Source organism: Parastagonospora nodorum (genome assembly GCF_000146915.1).
Source record: "Parastagonospora nodorum SN15 chromosome Unknown scaffold_8, whole genome shotgun sequence".
NCBI classification, from domain to species: domain Eukaryota; kingdom Fungi; phylum Ascomycota; class Dothideomycetes; order Pleosporales; family Phaeosphaeriaceae; genus Parastagonospora; species Parastagonospora nodorum.
Genome location: NW_001884556.1, coordinates 1,144,865 through 1,162,090, shown reverse-complemented (window position 1 = coordinate 1,162,090; position 17,226 = coordinate 1,144,865). Strand labels below are relative to the sequence as shown.

The 17,226-nt window shown below is 53.3% G+C and overlaps 9 protein-coding genes across 9 annotated transcripts; 4 read left to right on the top strand and 5 right to left on the bottom strand.

Moving 5' to 3' along the window:
• Positions 1–235: 235 nt before the first annotated feature.
• On the bottom strand, positions 236–1,506 carry SNOG_06000 (hypothetical protein; the record flags this gene model as incomplete). Its single annotated transcript, XM_001796336.1, has 2 exons — positions 236–1,354; positions 1,408–1,506. The coding sequence occupies 2 exons, from the start codon at positions 1,504–1,506 to the stop codon at positions 236–238; spliced, it is 1,218 nt and encodes a 405-aa protein (XP_001796388.1).
• Positions 1,507–1,674: 168 nt separating this feature from the next.
• Positions 1,675–1,944, bottom strand: SNOG_05999 (hypothetical protein; the record flags this gene model as incomplete). The annotated part of the gene is made up of 2 exons (XM_001796335.1): positions 1,675–1,738; positions 1,793–1,944. The coding sequence occupies 2 exons, from the start codon at positions 1,942–1,944 to the stop codon at positions 1,675–1,677; spliced, it is 216 nt and encodes a 71-aa protein (XP_001796387.1).
• Positions 1,945–2,917: 973 nt separating this feature from the next.
• Positions 2,918–3,751, top strand: SNOG_05998 (hypothetical protein; the record flags this gene model as incomplete). Its single annotated transcript, XM_001796334.1, has 2 exons — positions 2,918–3,158; positions 3,216–3,751. 2 exons carry the CDS (start codon positions 2,918–2,920, stop codon positions 3,749–3,751), a joined length of 777 nt encoding a protein of 258 aa, XP_001796386.1.
• Positions 3,752–5,516: 1,765 nt separating this feature from the next.
• Positions 5,517–7,212, bottom strand: SNOG_05997 (hypothetical protein; the record flags this gene model as incomplete). Its single annotated transcript, XM_001796333.1, has 2 exons — positions 5,517–6,486; positions 6,542–7,212. 2 exons carry the CDS (start codon positions 7,210–7,212, stop codon positions 5,517–5,519), a joined length of 1,641 nt encoding a protein of 546 aa, XP_001796385.1.
• Positions 7,213–7,804: 592 nt separating this feature from the next.
• SNOG_05996 (hypothetical protein) lies at positions 7,805–8,954 on the top strand (the record flags this gene model as incomplete). The annotated part of the gene is made up of 3 exons (XM_001796332.1): positions 7,805–7,856; positions 7,908–8,168; positions 8,224–8,954. The coding sequence occupies 3 exons, from the start codon at positions 7,805–7,807 to the stop codon at positions 8,952–8,954; spliced, it is 1,044 nt and encodes a 347-aa protein (XP_001796384.1).
• SNOG_05995 (hypothetical protein) lies at positions 8,942–9,404 on the bottom strand. The gene is made up of 3 exons (XM_001796331.1): positions 9,373–9,404; positions 9,140–9,322; positions 8,942–9,088 (listed from the first exon to the last, which is right to left on the bottom strand). The coding sequence occupies exons 1-3, from the start codon at positions 9,393–9,395 to the stop codon at positions 9,016–9,018; spliced, it is 279 nt and encodes a 92-aa protein (XP_001796383.1). The 5' UTR covers positions 9,396–9,404; the 3' UTR covers positions 8,942–9,015.
• Positions 9,405–10,113: 709 nt separating this feature from the next.
• On the top strand, positions 10,114–10,857 carry SNOG_05994 (hypothetical protein; the record flags this gene model as incomplete). The annotated part of the gene is made up of 1 exon (XM_001796330.1): positions 10,114–10,857. One exon carries the CDS (start codon positions 10,114–10,116, stop codon positions 10,855–10,857), a length of 744 nt encoding a protein of 247 aa, XP_001796382.1.
• Positions 10,858–11,756: 899 nt separating this feature from the next.
• On the bottom strand, positions 11,757–12,800 carry SNOG_05993 (hypothetical protein; the record flags this gene model as incomplete). The annotated part of the gene is made up of 1 exon (XM_001796329.1): positions 11,757–12,800. The coding sequence occupies one exon, from the start codon at positions 12,798–12,800 to the stop codon at positions 11,757–11,759; it is 1,044 nt and encodes a 347-aa protein (XP_001796381.1).
• A 2,902-nt stretch (positions 12,801–15,702) lies between these two features.
• On the top strand, positions 15,703–16,779 carry SNOG_05992 (hypothetical protein; the record flags this gene model as incomplete). The annotated part of the gene is made up of 2 exons (XM_001796328.1): positions 15,703–16,346; positions 16,401–16,779. 2 exons carry the CDS (start codon positions 15,703–15,705, stop codon positions 16,777–16,779), a joined length of 1,023 nt encoding a protein of 340 aa, XP_001796380.1.
• Positions 16,780–17,226: the final 447 nt, after the last annotated feature.

Sequence of the window (17,226 nt, the reverse complement as noted above, 5' to 3'; positions counted from 1 at the left end):
GATCGAGTTTCATTCACGATCCCGTCGGAAGAAGCGCGAATCAGTTCGATGATTACGATGACATTACTGCTCGATCGATTCTTTTTACACGCCATTTACATACAAAGAAAGACTCCTCATCAAACAACTATACAGGTAAAGAAAATCTCCGCCACTCATCCCCCTGCTCCCTTCTTTCGCACTCCCTTTCTCATCCACATTCAAACTATTCGACTATTATGGACTCGGTCAACATCTAGTTGTTCTTCTTGCCTTGACCCTGGCCTTGGCCGGCGTTCTTGCCTTTGCCCTTGTGGTGAGGCTCAGGAGAGGCTTCACGGCGGTTGTTCTTCTTGCCCTGACCCTGACCTTGACCGGCGTTCTTGCCCTTGCCTTTGTGGTGGGGTTCTGGTGAGGCATCGCGGACCTTGTTGTTCTTCTTGCCTTGGCCCTGACCTTGACCACCGGCGTTCTTGCCCTTGCCCTTGTGGTGAGGCTCAGGGTTGCGAGTATGGAGATCAGCCCAGTGAGCGTCATCCTCCTCTTGTGAAAGCTCAACTTGACGAGCGTTGTTCTTCTTGCCTTGACCCTGACCTTGACCACCGGCGTTCTTGCCCTTGCCCTTGTGATGTGGCTCAGGAGAGGCTTCACGGCGGTTGTTGTTGTTCTTTCCCTGGCCCTGGCCCTGACCGGCGTTCTTGCCCTTGCCCTTGTGGTGAGGTTCAGGGTTGCGAGTGTGGAGATCAGCCCAGTGAGCATCGTCCTCCTCTTGTGAAAGCTCAGCCTGGCGGGCGTTGTTCTTCTTGCCTTGACCCTGACCTTGACCACCGGCGTTCTTGCCCTTGCCCTTGTGGTGAGGCTCAGGGTTGCGAGTATGGAGATCAGCCCAGTGAGCATCATCCTCCTCTTGTGAAAGCTCAACCTGGCGGGCGTTGTTCTTCTTGCCTTGGCCCTGGCCCTGACCGGCGTTCTTGCCCTTGCCCTTGTGGTGGGGTTCTGGTGAGGCATCGCGGACCTTGTTGTTCTTCTTGCCCTGGCCTTGACCCTGGCCGGCGTTCTTGCCTTTACCCTTGTGGTGAGGCGCACGGGTCTCGAGGTCGAAATCGTCTTCCTCCTCGTCAACGTCGCGCTGGTTCTTCTTTCCCTGGCCCTGGCCAGCGTTCTTGCCCTTGCCTTTGTGATGGGGCTCGGGGTCACGAGTGTGAAGGTCGGCCCAGTGAGCATCGTCGTCCTCTTCTTCGTCTACTTGACGAGCGTTGTTCTTCTTTCCGGCACCATTGCCCTTGCCCTTGCCTCGGTGGTGAGGCTCACGAGCCTCGACGTCACGGCTAGCAAGAGCAGCGACAAGGTTTGAAGCTTGGACAGATCCACTTCCCTAGTATATACATTAGTGACAGCTCAGTACTTAGATTAGTATAGAAGACTTACCACCATACGCGCCGCTACACTGTTCTTCTGTGCCTCTGGTACAACATAGGCCGAAGTGGAGGCAGCAAGTGCCGAAAGGGCTAGAACTGAAAACCTCATGATGGAAGATTGTAAGTGTTATTTATAAATGTCGAATGAACGAATAGTCTGCCAGCAGAGAAGAATAGATGAAACTGTATGAGAAGGTTGTGCGAAGGAATGAGCACGTTCAACGCCTGCCCCATCTCTTCATGGAACTTGCTCACACTATATAGGAAGACCATCACCTCACCTCTTGACGTCGCTTAACTCCTTGGGCAAAACTCGAGCACCTGAGACGAGTCCGCATTGACTACGGACGATGAAGATAGTCCGGTCCTACGCACTCCTGGCGGTTCCCACATACAAGGGCTCCACACTGCTTTCGATCTCGGGACGCAAGACATCGCACGCATAGTCAAGGCCACTATCTCCACCAACGACACACCGAGCTGCCATCAAGCCTTGCCCAAGAACGGTTATAGCGGCTTGTGTCAAGCTCCTTAGCCGCCAAGGCATGGCGAAAGGAAAACGCATGCGGGTCCACACTTCCGCTTGCACAACCGCATGCAGTAACATCGCCATAGCCTAAAGTGGATGACAAGCATGTACCACACCAAATCACCTCGGGTAGCACAGTTTGATCCAGCAGACAATGCGTTTCAGGTTCCACAGGAAAAGCAAGAGTACCTAAGTGCTGTGATTGCTTCCTTCACACGAATATAGCAAGAGTAGACAGAGTATACTAACATTTACTCAGGCATCTAGTGCTTACCTTACCCTACTGTAGTACCATACTCTGGAATACGAGAAGTAATCCGGTCTTACTCTCGTGCGGGTAGAGGCTCGAGCCGCGCTGTCGTAATGAGCTAGGCCCGAAATCCAGGTCCATCTGAGCCGCCCCCAGTACGTTCCACGACATTGGAATACGCAAGCCAAGACGAAGCTTTTTCCACGATTTCCAAGCAATTTGTTCCATCTTTGCGTCAAAAGTGGTAAACGATTGTGAACTTGGCCCTGTTGTGTTAGCGTCGCCAAGATGAAACAGTGGTGAAGGGCCAAGAGGTTCACGGCTTGGCTTAGCGCGCAATTCGAAACCTAAACGCCGTGTTGACCAACAGGAAGATGAGACGCGGTCCGCGTTGCGTGTCGCAGAAGGCTTGTCAAAAGCTTGTCTCGAGTTGGCGTTGCAGGTGTTGGGGCTAGCTGGCTAATGTTGCCTTGGGAAGGCGGCATCTATGCCTGATATGGTGTGTGACGTGCGGCGTATGATCCCGTTTGCTTAATGCCTCGCCAGTTCTTGCTAGCCTTGCACTCGCAACAGACAGACACAGCCGTCCATTGCTCACGACTGTCGCGGTTCGCACCTTCTTTCGCACTCCATCGTCTGGCACGAATTTACGTTCACATCGCTGGCCGAATAATACCTTCATCTTCCAAGATTCTTATTATCTTCACATCTATCGACCTGATCTCGAAACGAAACATTACAATGGAGAAGTACGTCGACTCAACTTCATCGGATGATCGAGCAGACTTCGAAGATGCCGCACTCCTCAACACAAACTACATCAAACAAGAGAGCCAACGGCGGCGAAACTACGTCTACATCACACTCGCCAACCTCTTCATCTTCACACTCTCAATGCTGTCCTTAATATGCGCCGTAATGTCCCAAAAAGACACATCCAGCTACTCCGCTGCAAAGCTCATGGACCAATTCGGCATCTTCTGTTCGTCCACCCTTCAAACTCCTCAACCCTTGTGCAATAAACACTAACATCTTCCAGCACCCGCCATGCATGAAGTCAGCTACTCGCGCGTAAAGTTTGAACTGCCCAACCCGCTCAACTCGTCAAAATACGTCGGCATTACCGACGACGTCGAGAACGCGTGGATGGACATCGCCTACCTGCCCGACCAAATGATCTCCGAGTCCGACTTCCCCAAACTCGCTAAACCCTCCACCGCCATGCGCGTCACTTCGCCCTCCGGCGAAACCGGCTACCGCGTGGGTCTCGAGGTATTCCACCAGCTGCACTGCCTGAACCTCCTGCGCATGTCCACATACCCGGACTACTACACGAAGCTGTGGTGGAGCGACACCAACGATGAGCCGGCCAAAGTGCGGGCGCATTTGGACCACTGCATTGAGATTCTGCGCATGAACCTGATGTGCATGGCGGATGTGAATGTTTTTACGTTTCAGCCCGTGGAGGGGAAGGACGGGTACTGGCCGGATTATGAGAGTGAACATGTTTGTAGGAATTTCGAACATGTCAAGGAGTGGGCGAATGCAAATGCCATGCCGGAGGCGGATGTTTAGAAGGGTAGTTGTCAGTTTTAATTTAATCATCGTTTGTGGAGACAGTGGCGAGCGCGAGTGAGCTATGTGGAGTCGATGAACACGATTGCTAATGATACTGATGACGACTATCAGTGTTTATTGAGCCATGCCAAATTTGTGTAAATCTTGTTTGTTCTCTACTTTCTCATTCAGTCTCAAGGTGTAACTTTGAGAAAAAGTCACATGTGTCAGCTGCTGCCATGAAAACGAAGTGAGGTCTATGCCTCATATCAACCTACTGTACTACATACCTATAATCATCTAAACCATCAACCCAAGTCTCGCGAGAAATGTATGCAAACCGAATTCGCGACCTTCCAGACGCCCTCGAATATTAAGGTAACCACTCCCACGTCACGAAACCACCCACAAACCCATGTGCAAATCATCATATTCCGTACCAAATTTCGACGTCACTTTGAACATGTCCGCCTACAGAACAAATTGCTCGTGACAATCTCAGAAGAACATTCCCAGAAAGTTGCGTGTCATCAACTCTCTCACACCAGAATCCGATTCCCAACAAGTCTGATTACCAACACCAAGTGCTCGCGACGACCTTGATACCACTAATCATACTGCCACTTCTCGGGTAGAATATCTACGGCCAACATGTCCATGTGTAAACCTCAAAATCGCAAGTGTCCTTCGGCTGTTCAGGCAGAACTAAAAAACAAAGAGGGAGCTAAATGGCACATACTCCTACAGCAGCATGTTTCACATTGGTCGCCTGCATGCACGTTGATTAAACATGTGACGAGAAGCAGGAACTTCTCTCGATGATGAATTTTTGAGATTTTCTCGTAAACGATGAGCGAGTTCCCGTATTTGTCGGGTAGAAACGCTGCGTTGAACATGTACGGTATATACATCGTATACTCGACGCGCCATCACGAATAATTCCGTATCCTTTTATCGCCCACATCATTCCAACTCTCCATCAATCTTGGTATGGTAGTTTGGAGTAATATCAAGTCCTGTAGTGCTCGAAGATACCTCATATACAAGCTCGGTTCCGGTACAACATACCACCACCCCATCTCTTTCGCACCGAAGCCAAGTGCAGTCTCTTGAAAAATCCTACCAGAGCATCTAGGCTTATCTTATCGATTCCACGTCTTACCTATAAAGTCCAACTTTTTCCAACTTCTCCAAAAATGGTGCTTTCTCGCTTCTACGACACTCAGTTAAACTACTAAAAATTGATAACAACCACACCACACCGAGTTTGACTCTTAGAATGCTGAGATCTTACATTGTTTATCATTCTCAAGCTTTAACAATCCCAGCGAGCCAGGAATAAAGTTCGAGATTGGTGGTTGGGTTCACGCAGCCATGTTGGCCATGCACCAGACACCATTGCACATCCAGCATTTCCCCATTCTTTCCCGAAATGCGAAGTAGTTCGGCTAGACTAGGAGGTACATATATGGAGATGACATGAGCCTTGCGCGTGCAATTGGATATTGCGAAAACTGGTTCACGATATACACAATACTACTTAAATTATAACCACAACTTTTCCCAGTCACTGCATGTGGCATACCTTTCTCTCTTTCTCTCTCTGTGCAAAGTTTTCCTCACCATCACCTTCTCTACACAGATCTTATAGCGAGATTAAAACACATGGTGAAGGCAATCATTTGTACATTTCTCCTACTCATACACACACACTAGTCTCCTCTTCCCACGCAATGCAACACAACACCCTTCATCCAACAGTACCCAAAACCCTCACACAATCCTACCCAGCATGCTCCACAATCTCGCTAACAACCTTGCCGTTCTTGATATAACTCCTTATCTGCTCAGGGATGGCATTCTCCACAGAATCATCCTCAGTCGGCACGTTGATGTTGACACTGGAGCACTTGCTCGTGAAGATTTCCGTGTTGAGCGATTCCTGCGACAGGAAGATTGTTGCGCCATCGACTTGGTCGAGCAGGATAGTCGGCAGCGTACCAATGACCTGGATGGCGAAGTTGGGGCACTTGATGACATCGACGGAGCTGACGAGGCTGTCGACAATGAGGCTGGTGCGAGAGCTGTTGTCGACGGAGATGGCGTTGGTCTTGCCGTGGATCTGGATGGTTGTGTTTTTGCAGCGCGAGATGAGAATGGTCTGGTTGAGCTCGGCGTCGATTTCTACGAGGGCGCTCTCGCTGTCGTAGTTTTCGATGATCCAGCGGTTGCCGTCCAGCTCCTTGCGCGGCGGCTTCTTAGTCCGCATGCTCTCGGGCTTGGGCTTCTTGCCGGGTGCAGGGCTCTTACCCCTGAGTGAGCCGTCGCTGTCGCTGCGTGTGGGCACTGGCGCAGTTGCGCGCAGCGAGGGGTTCTTGTGGGTCATCTGGCTGGCGTCGACCTTCTTGAGACCCCTCGTAACGTCGGAGCCCTTGTTGAGGTCGTCAAAGACGGCGTTCATGTCTGGCGCCGCCTTCTTTGCGACCGGGGCGGCACCTGGTGGCGGCGGTGGGCCTGGCGGCGGGGGAGGTCCAGGTGGTGGAGGGATGCCTCCCGCGGGCGGAGGCGGTGGTGGTGGGATCGCGGACGAGGATGAGCCGGAAGCGGAGGTCTCTTTGGCAGCTTCGCGCGCATCGATGCCGTTGGGGTTCCATGTGACACCGCTGGGGAAGTTCTTCTTCGCATACTCGGTCTGGGCTTCAAAGAGCTTGTAGTATGCGCGCACCCAGTCGACAAAAGTCCTGTTCTCTGGCCTGCTGCTTGTTAGCTGGGATTCGCCTGGCGGGTGTAGTGAGTGGATCATCATACTTGTCGCGGTACTCCTTAAGCACCTTGTTGCCGTACATCTGCGCGCCGCCGAAGAGCTCCTTGATGTACTCGTGGGGCTTCGCGCTGCTGCCGGGGATGGTGACCCAGCCGAGACAGCCCACGCCGTCAGCGACCATGGTCAGCGGGTCCTTCAGTGCCGCCTCGCGGTTCTGCAGCTTGAAGCCGTCCGTCTTCTCTATGCTGGCCTGCAGGTCCTTGAGCAGCTCCATGTGGGTGCGGTCATCGGGCTTCTTCGCCTTGCTGGCAATGAAGAGGTAGTGTCGCTGGGCTGCGAATGCCTGCTGCACTGCCTTGGCCTGGCCCTCGATGACCTCTCCGAGCATGCCGCTCAGCTCCAGCCACGTGTTCAGCTCCTTGTCGGCCATCTCGTCCCATGCCTCTATCACCCGCGGTACGCTTGGGGCTGGGGGTGTCGCTGCCGGTGTCGCATTCGTTGCGGTAGCCAACTTGGCTGCTGGGCCGGGACTTTGTGCACCACTGGCAGCGCCTGCAGGGCCGGGCTCTCCATTCGGGTAGGCAGAGCTGGCGATGTCTTCTAGCCGGCTCGTCGCAGCTTCGAGCCTGCGCACCATAGCTGTCAGCACATTGTCCGGAGCTTGGATCTGTCCATTGCGACCAAGAATGAGCGGCTGCTCTGGTTCGGTGGCCATATGTGCGGAAGACGATTGCAGGAAGAGTGGCTCGGGGAGGCGGAGATGGATGCAGGCTGTACTCACCGCTTTATGAGGGTTGTGAAACTATTCATGTTGTTCGCCATTTGCGGAGAAGGCACGGGGGACGGTGAGACAGGTTATGGCAGGTGGAATGGACAGCCGCTTGCAGCTTGCGCAAGAGTACTGTCTTAGGTGAGGTTAAGAATATGTATGTGAAGGCGAGATGTGAGTGCGACCCCGCAGGACAACTATGAGAGGAGGACAATTGGAGGTTTCAGGACAGTTGGGATGGAGAGCCCTGGAGGTGCCTGGCCGCACGGGAGCTTCCTCTGCCCTGTGGATCCCACGTTGCCGCTAGCTGCATGCCAAGCTCGAGCTCACCCTGCGCCAGTGACCGCATCCGCGACCATACTTCGTTAGCTGGCAAACGTCTCAATCGGATCTTGATCCACGACGTATTTCAAACGCGGCGGATCGAACAGCCGTAGGTTGAGATTGAGGCTCTCGATTACTCAAAACTAGGACGCATTTGAACCCAGCCTGGAATAATAATACCGACTGCGAGGACAATTACAACGTCATTTTGAACATGGCAGACGAAACTCCGATCGATTTCTGCACCTTGGGCATGTTCATTATCGGTGCGTTGATTATGCATCTTCGTTGACCCTGCCCATGCTCATCCCTATCAGACGAAATTGAATTCCCCCCACCAAAGCCGCCTGTCAAAGACATAGTCGGCGGTGCAGGAGCATATTCCGCTCTGGGTGCACGTCTGTTCTCTCCACCGCCCAAGTCGAAATCGGTGGGCTGGATTGTAGACTGCGGCTCCGACTTTCCGCCGGAGCTGCGCGACTTCATCGCGAAATGGCAGACAGGTGTTGTCATGAGAGAGACTCCGGACAGACTGACGACGCGAGGTTGGAATGGCTACGGCGCAAACGAACATCGAGGTAAGCATTGAGAATGGTAGGGCTCTGCTCCGGAGACATCAGCTGATGGCTGTAGCCTTCAAGTACATGACGCCAAAGCTTCGTCTCGACCATGAATCACTCGCCAACACTCCGTTGATCTGGTCGAAATCGTTCCACCTCATCTGCTCACCACTCAGGTGCATAGATCTGGTTGAGAACATTCTGAGATTGCGAAATGAGGCATCAGACGCAGCGTCGACTCCACGACCCCTGTTCATTTGGGAGCCTGTGCCTGATCTCTGCATTCCCGAGGAATACGAAAACTGTCTGAGAGCACTAAAACATGTTGACGTCGTCAGTCCGAATCATGGTGAGTTGGGTGGATTCTTTGGTGAAAACACGAATGGCACAGACAATGTCATCTTCCCCAAGATCGAGCAGCTATGTGATCAATGGATGCAGAGCGAAATTGGGCTAGATGGCAAGGGAGGTATTGTCGTCCGTTGTGGTAAGGATGGCTGCCTTGTGGTGCGACACGGAGTGCGCAACTGGATGCCTGCGTACCATCAGTCAGCAGAAAAGGTGATTGATCCGACGGGAGGTGGCAATGGCTTCCTAGGTGGATTAGCAGTCGGCTTGGTTCGTGCTGGGGATGCGCCAGGTATTGAGAATCTGGAGGAGGCTGCGGCTTGGGGGAGTATCTCGGCGAGCTTTGCGATCGAGCAAGTGGGTATGCCGATTTTGGCAAGTGACGGACAAGGAGAGACATGGAACGGGGTCAAAGTCGAAGATCGACTCGCAGAATATAAGAACAGGTCTCGATGAATATAATCGTGTTGTATTGTCGGCAAGACGTCAGTGAGCCTCCTCTTGCATCGTACGTTGTTTATCCTGATAGTGTCTTCTCTATAGCACTCTGCTTCTGGCTCCGCTCGTGATCGACAATTTGCTTGCTCCAGCTGCGTGGTGTTAGCTCCAGTGTCCCCTCTGACAGTTGAAGTGCTCCGTACTATCTGCTCGGAAAGAAGCGGCCTTGCTCAGGCATCTTGTCGCGATATTCCAGCCTTGCGCTGATCATCCAGGCCATTCCGACAATGCTGCCGAGGACGAGGCCCACGGCGGCCGTGTTGCCTTTCCAGTTGGCGGGTTGGGCATACCAACCTCCGGCCGGCGACCAGACGTGCTTGGGGTACCTGTGAAGGTCAGTCAGGTGACTGGCGAGACATTGAGCGGCTGCGCATACGGGACTTTTGGACCTCCACCCATGATTGCGTGCGGTTGTGTGGTTTCGAGGGGTGTCTGTCCGGCGAGTGCTTGACGTGAGGTTCACGATGTTGCGGAGCTGGAGGTTAGTGGCTTGGCAGAAAAGTTCGGGCAGTCGCGACTGGAGGGCAGGAACACACACGACCGCCTCCAATTGCTGCTGCTCCCGGCCCTGCCGTCTCGAATCCCGCTCCGACGTCTTCTCCCGTTTTCCTCTTTAATGAAGCGACTATCCGTGTCCAGATGCGCCTCGCAATTGCTGGCTAAACCATTGCCTCGCCGGCCGTCATGTCTTTATGCAGCCGCGAAGAATATCCAGCCGAACTTCACACCCCATAGCCACAGGATACAACCACGGTTCCAGAGCACAGCAGCAGCCGAAGATGGACTCGCAGAATTGGAGGCCGAGTCGCTAGAGCAAACGTCGCCATCAGAAACGCCAAAGACTCGGAAGAAGAAGCCCAGTCAACGGCCATCCGCACTCGCGAAATTGCCCTCACCACACCCCAGCGCCGCCCAATCCTCAATAAAGCTTCACGCCTTACGGAATCGACTATCGCTACCAGAACGATTTCCCCTGCAGGTCCTTGCCCGCACCCTCGTCCACCCCTCCGCAGACCCCAACCCTCAATTCAATAATGCCTCGCTCTCCATTCTCGGGCGGCAGCTGCTCGGATACTACACCTCCGAGTATATTCTATGCACATATCCGCGACTCCCAATGCAAGTCGTTTTCGCCGCAGTGGACGCATACATCGGCCCGAAAGCGCTAGCCATAGTAGCGAAGGAATGGGGCATCGAGGCAGCACACGAGCCTGGAGGCGAGGTGGACCCTGGATACTTGCAGTTCAAGCGGATACAGAGCGGAGATGCACTACCAGACGCGTTCACGAGGCAGGCACCATGGGCCTGGAACGTCACAACCACACACAAAATCACCAAGACAGACGAATTTGGCAGCGAAAATGCGCCACCAAGCCCACACGCCCTCGCAAACTCGCCCGTACCATCAGACGAAGCTGGACAATCCTTCGTCAGAGCACTCATCGGTGCTCTCCACATACACCTCGGATCGCCCCTCGTCAAGCGCTTTTTCCGCGACCACTTCCTCAGCCGACATCTTGACGTCAGCACTTTATTCGACTTCCGCCAACCCACCCGCGATCTCTCACGGCTGTGCGCACGAGAAGGCTTCGAACCGCCTGTTGCCCGTATAATCTCCGAAACCGGCCGATTGAGCAGACATCCCGTCTTCGTGGTGGGCGTATACAGCGGAACCGACAAGCTCGGAGAAGGAGCCGGCAGCTCCCTGGACGAAGCACGCGTACGCGCAGCCGCAGCCGCAATGAAGGCCTGGTACCTGTACAAACCCGTCGAGGTCACGGTGCCAAGCAGCACGGAGAGCGAGCTGGACGCGAGCAAGTGGCGGCCGAACATGATCGACTGTGGCGAGGTAATTGTGTAAGATATTCCGACGACTTCACCACACTCTGGCGTTTTACTTGGGGGTGGCATCGCGTTCTGCATAGATGGGGCAACGACGTCTTTGGGGTGGAGGGGATAAGAAGTGGCCGGAGCTACGGTCAAGCATGTTTATGAACGAGCTGCGCACGCTTGGAAGGCGGGCAATGTACCATATGTGACAACATGGAGATGCACACCAGCATCGGATTTGTGTAGAAATTTCACGACGAATGTTGCAATTCACTATTCATGTCTTGCACCATGTCGGTGAGAATCATGGAGCACCATTTGCACGTAGATTTGCAGACGTTAGATGTAGCAAGAATGTCCACGATATCTGATAACTTTACAGAAGAAACCGAGTTGAAAGATTCTTCTAATCGTACCAGAGACCTACAAAGGAAGCTACGAGGGAACTACAACTATAGAAACGGTGCTCTATCTACTGTGCGCTATACAAAAAACACCCTGGAGGTAGCGAGAGACACGAATTTCTCACATTGCCGCATACCTCACGTAACATCCATTGATGAAATTTCCTCCTCTTGCACTCGCGATCATCACTACCATGCTCGCTGGAATCGCTGGGAATGGGAGGGGTCGCCGCTAGAAGGGGGGTATCAAAGGTCCGACCCATGCAGAAGAACAGACGGAACCGAAATAAAACATGATCGTGATAGGTACGGATGGCCCCTTGTTGCTTTGCTTTGTTTACGTCATTGCGTGAGTGTTTCTTCCTTCTCTTACTGCGTGCGTAGTCGCGCTCGAACTTCTTTCCGAGCTGTCATGTTTCATAAACGTCTCTTGCTGCCGGCACTCTTCGTCACCGACCACCATGTCGAACATGTTTCGCCAAGTTTTACCTTCTGCGATCGTGTTTGACACTTGTCCTCGGGACATTCACCATCCCCCCGCCGGTTCAATGCGCCTCGACTGGCTCTGAAAATAGCCATCGAAGACGCTCAACTCCGGTTTGCGCGTGGGCTCCTGGCTGCCGTTCACCCCGAGATCGATCAGCGTCGTGTTTCCGCCGACTCCGAGCGATGCAGCAGCTTGGCCGCTGTAACCACCGCTGTCGAGGCTGCGCCTCCTGTTTCCGCCCATGGCTTTGCCGCCGTTGCCGATGGTCGCCATGATGAAGCTCATCTTTACGCGCTCTTTGGGGCGGGGGAGTAGCATCTTTTCGATGACGCTGAGCCACTCGGCTTCGGCCTTGAGTTGTCTTAGACGTCGGCCAGATCCAATCATGCCGTTTCGAAGGCCCGAGGTGGTGGTTGCGTGAAGGCGGTTTCGCCAGCTTCCGACGCGGTCGAGATGGGCGTGGAAAGATGAGTCTTGGGTCGAGCCTGCTCTATACTGAGTGAACATGGAGAGTGATTGGCCGGCTGCGACTGTCATCATGGATAGGAATACACAGCCCAGCGAGAAGACGTCGGCCATGCGCTTTCCACGTGAGACTATAGCTTCGGGCGCGGCATAGACGTATGCCTGGTCTTGGAAGTATGTCTGTAGCTGATCCAGGCGCTGGGACGTAGCCATTGTCGGGCTGAAGGTGTCGGCTGCCTGGCCAATGTCAAAGGGCGCGAGTAAGATTCGAGAGTCTTCTATGAGTATCTTGCGAGGTCGAATACTGCGATGGCAGATCGACTGAGTATGGAGGTACTCCACTGCTGATGCAAGATCGTACATCCAGTCCACCAACTGCTTCGGGCGACTAGAATCATTACTCGCCAAAGACAAATAGTCGTCTAGATTGTACTGCGCTTTCTCCGTGATGATGCCCACATGGCTCGGCTGCGCGTATGAGCAGAGTAATTTCGCAATGTTCTTGTGTTCGTATTGCTTGAACTTGTTGACTTGTTCCAGGATCGCTGCCTTCTGGGAAGGACGAGCCGTCACGAACCGCTTCCTGACAAAGACACGGTCCTCGTTGTTTCCATACATTCGGACCTTGTCGACGCTCTTTTCAGAGTTTCTGGATTGTCTTATAAGACCAATGTGCTGTAGCGGGACTGTCTCGCGAGCAGTTAGATCAACATGTACTCCGGTTAGCGGCACCTCTTTCGAGGTTGCTCGCCATTGCTCTTCCACAACTCTCCGGGCATTGGTCACGATGCCTTGCAAGCGGTCCTCTGGAAATGGCAAACTCTCGTCTCTCAGGTCAAAGAACGCCGCCTGTCGCCACGACGCAACGTCATCACATACAAAAAGCAGGATCGCAAGCCTTGGGTTAGATAGTGTCCACTGCCATATCTTCTTGACAAGCACTGCTTCCCAAGCTTGTTTGCGACAGAGCTCATAGAACCAACCAGATAGCGACTGGCCTTGGGATGAAAGCACAGATGTGTTGATAAATCCATTCACCAATGGCGTCAAAGGCACAACAGGCTGTCGATAAGGATTCGGTGAAACAGGTGCCGTTGGGTAGTCCTGACCTCTGTACGAATCTCCAGACGAAGGAGGGGGCGACATGGGCACGAATCCTGCTACTGGGTTGATAATCCTAATTGGCTGTGGGGCATGGGGAGGTGTGGGTGTTGTCGATCGACTTGTGTACTGCGGGGTACGACTCGGGCTGTCTTTTGGGGATGAACTGGCCGACTTGTTGGAGTACGTGGAGGCGGGACTCGACATGACGTTAGACCATGGATTATTGTTTGTTGCGGTTGGCGTTGAAGTTCGGCTGGTGCTAGAAGAAACAGATGACGCCGTAGGGGACGAAGGTCCACGATTTGTATACCATGTCGCATCGTCGTGCAAGTTCACCATAGAGATGGTGTGCTGAAGACTGTATTGAGGCTTCGGATAGTCTCCCGCTGGCTTGCGCCATGGAGAGTTTGAGTTATGCTGCATCGCTGCAAGAATTTCAAGTCGCTCTATAAATCGACTAAAGCGTAGCTAGCGAGTAGCACTGTAGCGGGTGCTAGGTGTGGGATACCAGTCGAAGATGGGATGGTTGCAGCAACTAGGAATTTAGGACCGGGAGAGTCCAAATACAGATGCAAAAAGCAAGACAATCATTTCAGCGTAACAGAGCGAGAAACGTGAGAGACGAAATACTGGAGAAGAGCTGGGACCGGGAGCCCCAGTCTTCAGAGAAGTACAGCGTGCTTACCTGGCAGAGGCGACTCGCCCAGATAGTAGGCTGACGGGGCAGGACAAGGCTTCTCCAGCGAAACAGCGGAGGCTTTTTGATGTGCTGGCAATATTTACCTGCATTCCCCAGCGCGTTAGTAGAGGGTGACAATATAGGGCCTCAAGATGTGTGTTGGGCGAATGCACACTGGGCACGAGCGTACCCTTGCGGTTTAGTCGCATGCAGGCGAACGTGGCCATCTAAGAGTCGCCTCTTAGTTCAAGGCGCTGCTTGTGCATATGTTCGCAGCCAGACAACGCCGTATGGTGCCAGATCACCAGAAAATCTATATGGCGCGCGAGCCGTTCCGAAAGCAACAATCCCGTCGAAGCAGCAGCGTTAGTAGCGGTGCGAGACGCTGTGGAGCTGACGCAGGACCAGAAGAGATGCGTCCAAAGCAGACATTCAGGACGTCCTCCTGTATGAAATCTGACCGTCACCATAGGATCTGCCGCGGCATTAGTGACCACCGATTTATGTCTTGCGCCGGGCCGTGGGTGTGCAAGGCACGATGATTTTGTGTCACCTGCTCACCGTTTCTTCCGGGCGGTTAGAGTGTGGACACAACATCCACATCGCGTCAGATCTGGACACTCGCTCAATGATGCCTTCGACGCTTGTGAGGCCGTGAATTGCAATGCCGATTTCCAGACTGACGGATGCTCGTCTGTTGCTGAGCCGCACACAACCTTGCTGCTTCCCGTCGATGATGACAAACCTCGCGGTATGGATCAACATGTCGCCGTCTTTGTGGCGTCGAAGGTTTCCTCGTTTGTACAGGCGCCTTGGTGTCATATCATCTGAAAACCTCCATTTGCTCGGCCGTTGCTCGCACGTCCGGTGACAGCGATACGCCTTGGGCCAGTCGGGCATCGCACTTTGGATGACAGCGGGCACTTGCCTTGAAAAGTGCCTTAGCAGCTCCACATCTCGTAAGGAAGACTCGAGGCATTGACAGGCACTCCGGAAATTTTGCGATGGGGAGTTCGCCATGGCAGGAGAGGCTCAAGCGGGACAGGGAGGATGAGACGGGGATGCAACTGCGCGTCGGTAAGCGACGGCAGGGGCGCGTCTGATTGGCCCCAGCCCCCGTCTCACGTGCTACCCTGGAAGCGCCCCTAACAGCAGCCGTCTCGGCTGTACTCCTCGAACTTGCTCCCTCAACACCAATTGTCTCAAGGAGCTCTGCTACCTTCATGCGACACCGCCTACGCTACCAATATGATCGACCTCTAGCCACAGCTTGGTTGGCCAGCACGGCTTGCGGCTCAATATTACTAAATTAAGCTAGATGGTAACCGCTATGGGATGAACGCATAGAAGTGTCCCGTGTTCTCCGTCGCAGCTTCAATCAGAACCGGTCTCAACTCTGTCATGGCAGCTCGCTCGAGGCTTGGTGCTTCTTTGACGGTGTGATCAGTGTGCCCAGCTCACGCCATTCCGAGCCTACCGTAGTCCCACCACGGAACCACGCCTGGTTTCTCTATCTACCGTGTTTCTCCACAGGCCTGTCAGAATTTTAGTCGTACGACGGCCTAGTGTACCCTCCTAATGACTCCCATGTAGATCCGGTTTCTTTAGGGTCTCTTGTCTTTCGTTACCTCGTCCTTCGAACCGTCGCCGTTCACCACTCTCCTTCTAGCAAGCTGCTGTGCAGCCACGCAGCCTTCCCACTATCCCTTTAATAACGCAGGTCGACACTAATACAAAATGTTCTTCAGAACTGCCTTGATCGGTGGACTACTTGCTGCCGGACACGCAACCGCCATCAAGCTTCGGGATGTCAACACTCTTCTTCAACGGAACAAAGATGTGGAAAGGGGCCTGCTGGGAGACGCCGAGCGCATCGCAAGTCTTACCCGACGACAAGACCCGAGTCCAGCCGACACCGCGCCTTTGTCATCGATATCGCCAGCATCTGGAGACGCATCCGGCGCGGATCTAGCGAGATGGGAGGAGGAGACGAAGAAAGCATGCATGGATACGCTCAGCAATCTCAATGGACAAGCATCGAATCCAAGTGGCATTGTCGTCTGCTACAACCTTCCGTTCCTCGACAACTCAACAGGTGTCTTCCAGGCTGAGCTACGCATGTACAATGTGTCTGCTCCCATCGATCCTTGGCTTGGTGTCACCGCTGCCGATGTCAGCATGACACTTTCCTACCTCGGCGCCACCGTGCAAAACATGGCCGGTAACTTCTCGAAACGCGACATTGGCTACCCACCGGTGCGAAGGGAAGTCAGTGATGGATTGTTGGTCGAGAGGCAGAACATCAACACCATGACGGAATTGAAGGTGCTTATGTATGTTGGCCGGGTCAACAGCAACTTGATGGGTTCCGCGATGAACGTGTAAGCATATCTCTATCGTGATCTCAATTCTCATCATAACTAATACCTCATCAGGGAGTCCCTCAAGCCGCTCCTAATTCCCCAAATCGATCTCGCAGCGCGTAACCCCGTCACTGGCCGAGACGTCGAGACGACCCTTTCATCTGGAGACGCATCTTTTGTTAACGGTGTATTCTCAACCTCAGCCAACGGCCCAACCAATGTCGACCCCAACGCAGCCGCGGCCGCCTCGTCAGCCGTCCAGTCCGCTGCGCCCTTCGTCGTACCAGGACAGTCCATTGAAATCTCTCCCATTGGTGTAACAATCACCACCATCTGGGCTGGTCTATTTTTCCTCGTAGTTGGCGGAGGAACATACGGCCGCATCCAATTCCGTGAGCAGTACCGAAGACGTGTAAGGACAGAGGCGGCCCGTGGTGTGCGCACCATCTAATATTTGCAATCTAAGTTTGTGTCAATATCGTTATTCAATAAGCGCTGCTTTTGCCTGTCTGAGAAAATGAATCTACACGAAGAGTACTTTCGCTTTCGGGATACCCCCCTTCTCTTTTTTATTCTACTACATATTGTACATAATTCACACCCACATCTTGTCATCCAGGCGATGGAGATGAGTCTTTTCTGGTCCGTAAAGTGAGAAGTTAGGAAGATTAGTGTACGTACAAAAACAAAGAAAAATCAAGAATGCAAGTCAGAGAACATTGGTACGCTTGCAAATGCCGTGACTATGGTGACTAATAACTCTGGTGGAGCCGGCGCCGGCTGTAGCCGTATTTCTGCGCGTCTGGTTGGCTCCAGTATGACTGAACACCACGCCCTATCTCTCACATGCGTAATCATGTCCACTGGAATCGCTTGGGACGACTCATAGCCTGAGGCT

Excerpts from the sequence above, each read along its gene's own strand:
- SNOG_05995 (XM_001796331.1), bottom strand. The coding sequence starts at position 9,395 with ATGGGTGGAGGTCCAAAAGTCCC. Across the intron at positions 9,323-9,372 it reads GGTGGAGGTCCAAAAGTCCC|GTACCCCAAGCACGTCTGGT; the intron begins GTATGCGCAGCC and ends TGACCTTCACAG. Across the intron at positions 9,089-9,139 it reads CGCTTCTTTCCGAGCAGATA|CTGGAGCAAGCAAATTGTCG; the intron begins GTACGGAGCACT and ends AACACCACGCAG.